Source organism: Punica granatum, chromosome 4 (assembly GCF_007655135.1).
Source record: "Punica granatum isolate Tunisia-2019 chromosome 4, ASM765513v2, whole genome shotgun sequence".
Lineage (NCBI taxonomy): Eukaryota > Viridiplantae > Streptophyta > Magnoliopsida > Myrtales > Lythraceae > Punica > Punica granatum.
The window spans coordinates 3,855,311-3,865,162 of NC_045130.1; the positions used below are offsets into that span (position 1 = coordinate 3,855,311).

The 9,852-nt window shown below is 41.0% G+C and overlaps 2 protein-coding genes across 2 annotated transcripts; one reads left to right on the forward strand and one right to left on the reverse strand.

Moving 5' to 3' along the window:
- Window positions 1–1,198: 1,198 nt before the first annotated feature.
- On the reverse strand, window positions 1,199–5,167 carry LOC116204642 (GATA transcription factor 25). The gene is made up of 7 exons (XM_031536823.1): window positions 4,620–5,167; window positions 4,113–4,196; window positions 3,873–4,006; window positions 2,525–2,632; window positions 2,234–2,339; window positions 1,675–1,734; window positions 1,199–1,543 (listed from the first exon to the last, which is right to left on the reverse strand). The coding sequence occupies exons 1-7, from the start codon at window positions 4,944–4,946 to the stop codon at window positions 1,436–1,438; spliced, it is 927 nt and encodes a 308-aa protein (XP_031392683.1). The 5' UTR covers window positions 4,947–5,167; the 3' UTR covers window positions 1,199–1,435.
- A 2,712-nt stretch (window positions 5,168–7,879) lies between these two features.
- On the forward strand, window positions 7,880–9,770 carry LOC116202974 (UDP-glycosyltransferase 91C1-like). The gene is made up of 2 exons (XM_031534610.1): window positions 7,880–8,950; window positions 9,035–9,770. Exons 1-2 carry the CDS (start codon window positions 8,322–8,324, stop codon window positions 9,768–9,770), a joined length of 1,365 nt encoding a protein of 454 aa, XP_031390470.1. The 5' UTR covers window positions 7,880–8,321.
- Window positions 9,771–9,852: the final 82 nt, after the last annotated feature.

Genomic DNA, 9,852 nt, shown 5'->3' on the forward strand with positions numbered 1-9,852 from the left:
ATCTATAAATAGTATTTATTGAAGAATATAATAATTTTCTTCGCGTGCTTTTCTTTATCATTCGTTTCCTTTTTTGTGTTATCATTGCTCTAATATATATTCTTTTTGAGAGATTGCACCTAAATAAAACTAATATTTTTATATTAGTATAAATTCATCAAATTTGTGATTTAATATTTTTATTTCGTCTACAAAATAAATTAATGCGTTTATAAATAATATCTTAGGTCATTCTCATTTAAAATACTTAATTTTTGTAAAATAAGTTACTTTTAGTAATTTATATTTAAATTTTATGCATGAAATTATATATAAAAGATGAGAATTATTTGTTGGTTATGTAGATTAATTATAATATTAGTCTTATTAATTATAGTATTTATTTTTAGAATATTAATAAACATTTAGGCCCCGTTTAGTTCATAAAAAATTATTTCGGAATGGAAATGGATTACTTCATTCCGATTGTTATTGTTTTTTCGATTTGGTTAACTATATAACTGCATTGCGTATATAAATTCGACAACTCCTTTAATTATCCGTAATAATCCTTCAACTGCACAACAAAATACACTGACAAATTACCCCGCCGTACAATCCAACTAATCAACCACAATTCTAAATCCTTTTAATAATCTAAATTCCTCATAATTAAAAATCTCACTCGTATTTAATTGATTAGTCTTTAAATATGTAGAAATATACTTATTGTGAATGAAGATTTTGATTTATAAAATTTATAAAATTAGTTATTAACGGAATATGACAACACTCCTGTTCTTAGATATAAGCCGACTTAGTCTCGATCATCGCTCTCAGGAACCAGCCCCAACTGCATTTCATCGTTGAATCCATTTTTTGAGCTGTGACTATCACTTAATAAAGTCGATCTGGCAGCAGCAGAGAATCGATATCGATTGATCAGTCATTAAGGGGTACCAGAGATGCACCCTTCAAGAGTTCTTAATTGCGGTGCCATTGGTAGTTCAGGGAGTGAACTTCCCTGGAAAGACATTCCTGTCACAGCACCGGTCATATCGGAGAGAGTTGATGTCACCTCCAAACTTTTGGGATGCACAAACATCCAGTGATTGTGTGAACTCGTCCAACTCGATGCCGGGTTTAGAATCAAATGACTTGTAATTTAACCTCACGAGGAGGAAAACTAGCAGAAAGGCCTAATGGAGAAAAGCTGAAGGATCATCAAAGAGTTGGGCTTCTAACTAAAGAGTTCTCAGGAGAATATCTCTACATGTGAAAGACATACATGGGATCGAAAATCTTTACGAGGCAAACAACAATAAGAAGATGAGACCGAAGAGATCAAACCTTACTGCATTCCTTAAGGCAGTATCATGGGGCTGTACATTTTTAATTTAAAGAAGCAGATCATATTGTTTCTCAATAGTCTTCCTATCCGGCCTCATTCACTCACTCATTGCTCAGCTATTAGACTTTGGTTATCTCCATTTGAGAAAGGATCGATGCTGCCATGCGAGTGCTTCCCCGTCCCACACACCGACCCATTCGTCTCATTTACGCCCTGTCCAGGAAATGCCAAATGTAATTCACGGTCGTTCATGATGCCCTTTATAGTCAAGTTACATCACATCCCTATCCCATCTAAAATGAAGGAAAAAGAAAAGGAGGGTTTCCTGAATAAAGCCATCTTACCTGCTCAGATGGGGTCAGAGAGGAGTCTTGGTTTCTCTTCGAAAGGTCCCTCAAGGTTCCCTACAGTGTCACAATGGAATATTTTATTTTTATCATTCGTACGTGCCATTGCCGGTATTAGCAATTGGAGACCCTGTGCATTCTTATATATAGAACATCCAACGAAGTGATTACAAAAACTACAAACAGACATCTCCCTCTCCCAAGAATGATGGAATGGACATTAGATTTGTCTGAATAGCCCACATAGAATTCTAAGCCCACAGCTCAGTCTGTGAATTTGAAAAGATTTTCCTTCCTGCATGCCATATATATAATAACCTAGCTCGGTTGACAGACAAATAGCATCCTTGGAAACCTTTTCATTTTTTCTCACGTAATGTACAAAGTACAATGTAGTATATGTTCAAACCATCATGCCCAGTCCTTTAGGGAACCAGGGACATGGATGAGAAAATTGATTATCATCAGCAAACAAATGATAACAAAAGATTCAGTTAATACTAAACAAAAATGACAAGTTGGAGATGAAACATTCAAGAATTAAACATAGACTAACCCTGTTTGCCCAGAAGAGTCCACAGGCATTACAAAGAGATCGAGGACCTGATGGTCCCCGCCGCATCATCGGTGTACACTTCGAACTTATACCACAATGAGTACAACTGCATGGAATATGAGATGCAGAGAGAGAAGTGAGCATCAGAACAACTCAAACATCCACAATGAACTGCAGAGCATACAAATAATGCAAGCATATATGGATCATAAATTCATCATCTGGAAACCAAGAGAGGAATGCCTCAGATAAGCAGTAAGATGCTCATTAAAAGTACTGTACAAAACTGACCAAGTTTCTTGTGGGTTGTCATCTTGTCCTGAATCATTCCCAGAACCCCAGCTGACAGCTCCATCAGGTTTCTTTGACGACGTAAACTGACCCTTGTTGCGCTGCATTCTGATAAATTAACCAATATGGAATTATCAAAAAGTGCAGAAAACAATATTGCATCATCACTGAAGGCCATCCATCCATTCAATAAACCAGCTATATAATTAACAAGGTGGCCAATAAAAGAATAAGATGCAGCAACAAAAAAATTAGCAGAAGTGTATCATAATTATGAAGGGTGTATATTATTGACAACAGTTATAAGAATCTTAATTTCATCATCAGTAGGGAGATCTTTCATGCTCAATGTAGAACTTTAAGGGAAGATGATCTACAAACAAAAGAGCAGACCGAAAAGAAAAGTCTAAAGCAAGAAAAGAATATCCTTGTTTGACTGTTAAGACACAAGGCGTGTTAACATGTCAATCTTAGGAATCAGAAATTAGCTCTTAGAAGAGAGCACAACTTACAAGAATGGCAACTGAAAATTCGAAGTGTAGAAGACACAAAAGCAAAGACACCTTTAAGGCTGCGCAGGCATTCATGGGCATGCTAGAAAAGATCTATTATGCTGACAACCCAATAATAACCTACTCAGAGATTATTTTGCAAAGACAACCTTTTTTCTATTCAAAAGGAAAATCATCTTATTAAAAGATAGAGAGCTACCTAATAAAGCAGAAAAACACTAACTGAAAGACACTATAAACGAGAGAAGGCTCATATTTTCCTTAACCACATCCTTAAGGCCCCCCCACTCCACCTCAATTTCCACGACTGGCGGAGCTGTCCAGCCCTATAGTTCTCTAATAGTGCTCTTGAAATCTCCCCTCTCAATTAGTGATGCTTAAAAAGTAAATATCATGCTCGAACTCATTCTGTAGAGAACATTGCCTGAGCTTCTCTATTTGACGCAACAAAGAAAACCAATATGATTGAAATATGGGAAAACATCATTAAGTGACCAATGTCTTTCTTGGATTCTGGAAAAGCTGGTCTTTATGCGAGATACTTTCCAAATATCTCAAGCCACTTTAACACCACTAATCAATAGTCTAACCAGACAATATTGTGTGGTCTTGATCATCACCTAATGCCACCCTCACAATGTTCTAATCATGAGAATCGACCTGTCGTGTATGTCATCCTAATCAAGGTTGAGATAACGATTCAAAAGAAACTCCCTTCAATTAGAGAAAGCCAACCTATCCCGTGATATTATAGCCATGTATCAGTCTTCTCATAAGGATCGCATAAAAATTAAGTGAGCAGGACCAATAAGGCATGCAGAATTAGGCCAACCAACCTGAGTGCAACTTCTTGGCGGACACTGTATCTAACTTTCTTGTCAAAGCACCGTTCTTTTCTCTTTTGACGGAATCTATTTAATGAAGCTGCTCTCTGTGGTTGACTGCAACGTGTTGGGAAATCCAATCCACCCTATGGGAAAATGAAATGCAGCAATTGAAACGAATAACGGACAAAGGCAAACCCATATGCAATAAAACAGCAACAAGATGCGAATGCGATGAAATCAATTCTATACCCTATGGTTATCTTGAGCCATTTCCACGCCTTGCACACCTGAAGACAATTCACATCCTCCCAGCAGTAATAACACTGCATGAACCTGCAAACCGATAAGATCACATGACAATCAATACCAAAACCATTTCTTTTCCATGAAAAGAGAGCAAGTTATATATTTTCAGCTAAACTGAATTAAAAGTAAAGCTACGACATTCAGCTGACACTAAGGCCAAGACAGGGTGCCATTGTATTCTACCCCATTCTAGAGAATCCAAGCAACAAATCAGACTGCAGAGCGATAAATACATCTCTTTACCTGAAATTGCCCTACTTCTTCACTACAATTTGCTCCATGACTGAATGGCAAAAATTCAGGTTTTAATTAATAGCGGTGAAGATAATTTACATGCCTAATTGCGAAATTGCATGAAACCGGCACAGATTGCGACACTTAAGGTAATGATTCGGCCAAACAAACCCTAAAAAGCACAATTCAGTAGTGCAAGTAGAGGAAAAGAAGTACCTTTTTAGGAGTGACCGCATCGAACACATAAACCTGCCCTCTGAACGACAGCGTAAGCTGACTGGAGTCCTCGCCGTCGGGGATCGCCATCTCGGAGCCAGACCCAGTGGCGTAAACGGCGTCCGGGGGGATGCTCTCGATCACGCCTCCCATGCCGGCGGCCGCGGCGGCGCCGTCGTCGAGGCCGTGAACCTCGTATGCCATGTGTGGGTGGCCGAGGGAATCGGCTGTCCCTGCGGGGGCGGAGGAGGAGCCGTCTCCGTCGTCATCGTCGGCGGGGCCGCGGCGGACGATCTGCTGCTTGGGCAGGTTCATCGGAGTGTACATTGCGGAGAATCAAATTGGGGTAAAGACGGAGCCTGAAGCATCACAGAGGGGCAGAGAACGAATTGAGAGGGATGAGTAGAAACCCTAAGCCGATTGATTGAGAGGGGGAGAAGGCGATATTGGGGATTTGTGTACTGTGGACGGAGAGTGGCTTCGGCCACTGTAGAGATAGAGAGAGAGAGAAGACAGACGGTGTGGAGGGGGAGGGAGAGAGGAGGAAAAACCTTAAACGACGCCGCATTTCACGAACTTTGCCCCCCCGGTCCCTTTTCATTATAAAAATATTATTATATCAATTAATTAATGTTGAGGCCAAAAAAGAATTTTTTCAGTGAATTCTGGGATCCGGCACAATTAAGCCTCGACTAATTCGATTGAACCGGATTAGCCCACTAAAAGGTAAAGTTCTCGCGTGAATTTTTTACATTCACAGCACTCGAGTCCAAGACCTTATTGAAGCGGAACAAGCGGCGAACCGCTTAAACTAATTATCCGTTGATTAAGGCCAAAACTAATTAATTAATGTGAAAAAGGACAATTATAAAATGAGGTTGGCATATCCGGGCCTCAACTATTATTCGATAATTATGATGCGGTCCCTCTACTTTCATGTTCTAAAATACGAGTCACATTTGTTTGTCTCTGTAGAAAGAAGTCCACACTGCAAATTCTACTTAAGTCTCTCCAAATTAAATCTTATCGTGGGCCATAAAACGATTAACCCCGCCCGTGCATGCATGGCATTCTCACCAGTTAAATATTGGCCATGCTTGTCCACCCCTTACGTGAGCTGGTAACCGGGGATTGGAGAGTCGAGATTGCCTATACTTATCGCGATAGAATTTCCTGCATGGACTGAATTTCGAGGAAAGCGCTTGATATACCTAAAATCTAGGATTTCATTTGTTACATCATCTATCGATTGAACTTGGAGCTCTGTTATTCGGTAATATCATTAGGGTTTTCATACCCCACCTTTGCATTTCTTAGTTTTTCTTACGGTTCGTTTCGATTCAATTTAATTCAATTATAAATGAATTATGTTGTTTGGAAAATTAAGAATTGAAGTGAAATGAATTGAATTATCTTGTTTGATATGTATTTAAAATAGAGGAATTTATCAGCAAAGGTTTTTAAAATTTAAAATTAAGGTTGTTAGTACTCGAATGAATTGAATTTTGGCTAAATCTTGTTAATTTTGGCCCGATTTGAATTCTAATGTAAATCTTGCATTTTTTTTTTGTGTTATTTGAATTTCAAACAGTAAAATTCAATTAAATTCTTGTGAAATGAATTCAACTCTTGTATTTTTTGGAAGATTCCAAATAGATTATTAGTGCTGTTTCTCTTGTATTCCGATCTGGTCCCGTGTTTACTACCACAAAAAAATATGTGTATGTATGTATATATATATATATATACATACATACATACATACATACATACATATAGACCTGCAGGAATGATTTCATGCACTTGTTTTTTGCATTACCCAAGGAATATCATTTTTTGACTGCCCCTAAGAATATATCATCTTCGGCAAAGGCAAATCCTCTCCCATTCTCTTGGATCTGCTAACGTGGACTTCCGTCCCCGTAAAATAATTTGGTAGAACGTAGAACTCTTTTCCTTGCGTGGAGTTTTTTTTTTTCCTTCTTTCGGTCGTAAGGAAATTGAAAACTTAAACGAAGAACGTGGGTGATTTCATGACAAGAACGAAATCTAAAATTTCTTAATTTTTAAGTAAGAACGTGCACTATTGTATTATACTTCCTTTCTCCCTGTAGAACTTGCTTTAACCAATGCATCCAGTGGCCTTTTCTGGGTAGATCCTGACTTCCTCCCCTTGATATTGTCAATGCCATGACCCCGACAGAAGTTGGGGAGAATTGTAGCTAGCGTTTGATCGCTCATCGCTTCTCTGACGGTGTTTATTTTCTTCTTCCTCATGTCCATCTCTCTCTCTCTCTCTCTCTCTCTCTTTTCTGGGTAAATTGACGGGATAAGTCCAAAGAAATTAAAGAGTACAGAGACGGGATATAGCAACCTCGGAAAGATCGCCTAACAGCAAAAGACTCATGTCAATCTCTCCTTAACAAATACCATAGCATGACGGCTTGATATAGGATCTAATGGACACTGGCAAGCACATATGCTTGTAATATAAAGCCCAATCATATTTCGGCATAATAAAATGGGCTACAAATCAAGCTCGCGATGTAAAAAGCCCAATAAATATGGGTACGGCCCACACTGAATAGTCAGGAAATATCCTCTCTAGTGTCTCTTCTTGTGATGTATAATTATCGCCTACCACTTAAACCTCACCTGTATTGTCCGTGTTAAAGTTGACTATTCGAGTAAAAAAAGAGAAGTTGAATGAACATAAACGTCAATTATCGAGAAGGCAGATGGAAATCAAATGTTTGATTGCATATCTCTAAAAAAAATTATACTTTAATACGAGATGTGACTCAACGACAAATTGAGTTTTCAGTGGACAGACTTTACCTGTAGTATATATATAAGAGTATGAAATTCACTGAAAACATCTAGTGGCCAACGGACTCAAACTCACGATGTGAGAGTACCTATTGACTATGGATTATTGTGATCTCACAGAAAAAAAAAGGAAAAAAAAAAGAACCTTTGAATGTGCATTTCCAGGGCTTGGATGTGGCAAGTATCTGTCATAGTTTGGTAGGTTGGTCGATGTAAGAAAACAGAGAGCACAGACAACACGGAGCATGCTTCTTATCCTTTATAGGACTAGATATGTTAAGAAATTCAGGATGTTATCTTCGAACTCCCCTGGCCTTTGAACCATTCAAATCACTAGTAAACAAAAGCCCCATGCAGTATTTTCTTTTTCTTTTTTTCTTTCTTTCGGTCTGACTTTATACAAATCAAAGTTTTACAGTCTAATTGAGACGGCTGCTTTTCATTTTTTATAGTTTGTCTTCATAACATTTTTTTTGTTGGGTAAGATGTCTTCATAAAATTCTATTTTCCAGTTGAATTCTGGGGCAGGTTAGTTTATAACATCCTGTATCTAGAAATTGGCATACTAAGTAATAATTAACGATCCTCATTCGCTGCGATGACACTGTAAACGCCGGATATGAATCATTTATCATCTACCGGGAGTCTTTGCATCAGCGTCGGTTTACGTACGTACATACCTGGAGGTCTTACGCTTGAGAAACTTTCAAGAGGTCCCTCCCGTCCGCCTCGGTCAGAGTATGATATTAAATTAAACTAGCTAGGTGCAAACATTGCACGATGGATGGAGTTTGAAAGATATGGAGAAGAGGAAGAGGCAAGAAGAATTGAATTAGAGATCAAACCTCAGCTGGCTACTATAAAAAGCCATGCATGCATTGGAGAAACCATGCAAGAAGATCATCCATGGAGAAGGGGGGTAGGAGGAAGATGCACATAGTGATGGTTCCATGGCTGGCAATGGGACATATCATCCCATTCCATCACCTCTCCATATGCTTAGCCCAAAGAGGCCACACTGTCTCCTTCCTCTCCACCCCAAAGAACCTCCAGAGGCTCCCTCCCACCCCAAAAACCCTAGCTCACCTCATAACGAAAGTCCCCATCCCTTTAGTTCATCGTCCACCTCGCCTGCCTCCCGATGCTGAGAACTCCCTCGACCTCTCGTACCCCAAGCACCAGCTCCTCAAGCTCGCCTTTGCCTCCGTCGAGCCCACCATCGCCTCCTTCCTCACTTTCTCCTCCCCTCGGCCTGACTGGATTGTCTACGACTTCACCTGCCACTGGCTCCCCGGGTTAGCTCGGCCCCTCGGTATCCGATCCGCCTACTTCGGACTCTTCACTGCAGCGTTCTTTGCCTTCTTGGGCCCCCCATTGACCTTCCTTGATGGCAGTGGCTCGGACAGGTTGACTGTTGAGCGCTTCACCGCAGTCCCCGCCTGGGTTCCTGAGTCCAACTTTGCGTTCCGGCCTTATGAGATCGCGAAGTTCGTCCACCGCTCGTAGGAGTACGAGTCGACGTCGGTGACACCCGATTCGGTGCGCTTCGCCATCACTGTGAGGGACAGCGATTTTGTGGCTATAAGGACCTGCCAGGAATTCGAACCCGAGTGGTTTGATCTCCTTGGTAAGCTACTTCAGAAACCGCTCGTACCCGTTGGTCTTCTGCCTCCGACACCGGCAGAAAAAGACGTGAAGGATGAGGGGAGATGGGTCTCCATGCGAGACTGGCTCGATAAACAGGCTCCAGGTTCAGTGGTTTACATAGCACTCGGGAGCGAAGTCGAGCTGTGCATACAAGAAGTCCAGCACTTGGCACTAGGTTTGGAGAAAACGGGATTACCATTTTTGTGGGTTCTGAGGAACCCGCCAGAGTCGACCCAGAGAGCAGCGGACATGCTGCCCGACGGGTTCATGGAGAGAGTGGAGGGACGGGGTATAATATGCACCGAGTGGGCCCCACAAGTGAGGATACTGAGCCACGGGGCGGTCGGGGCATTTATGACCCACTGCGGGTGCAACTCTTTCATAGAAGGGCTCGCATTCGGGCGTGTTCTGATAATGTTGCCGATGATAAACGACCAAGGCCTCAACGCTAGGCTACTGCAGCGCAAGAACGTAGGGATCGAAGTGGAGAGAGACGAAAGAGACGGGTTGTTCACGCCCGATGCAGTGGCGAAGGCCGTGACTCAGGCAATGGTGGGCAAGGCCGGCGAGCCCATAAGGGCTTGTGCGAGGGAAGCAATGGGGTTGTTTGGGAATAAGGAGAAGAATGACCGTTACGTGGATGAGTTCGTTGGTTACTTGGAAGAGCATACATAGGAGGAAGGCATAATAATCCCTTATGATTCAATCCTAGAGCATCAATTTCAATTTTCCACAATGGAGGATCAGGAGATTTCCG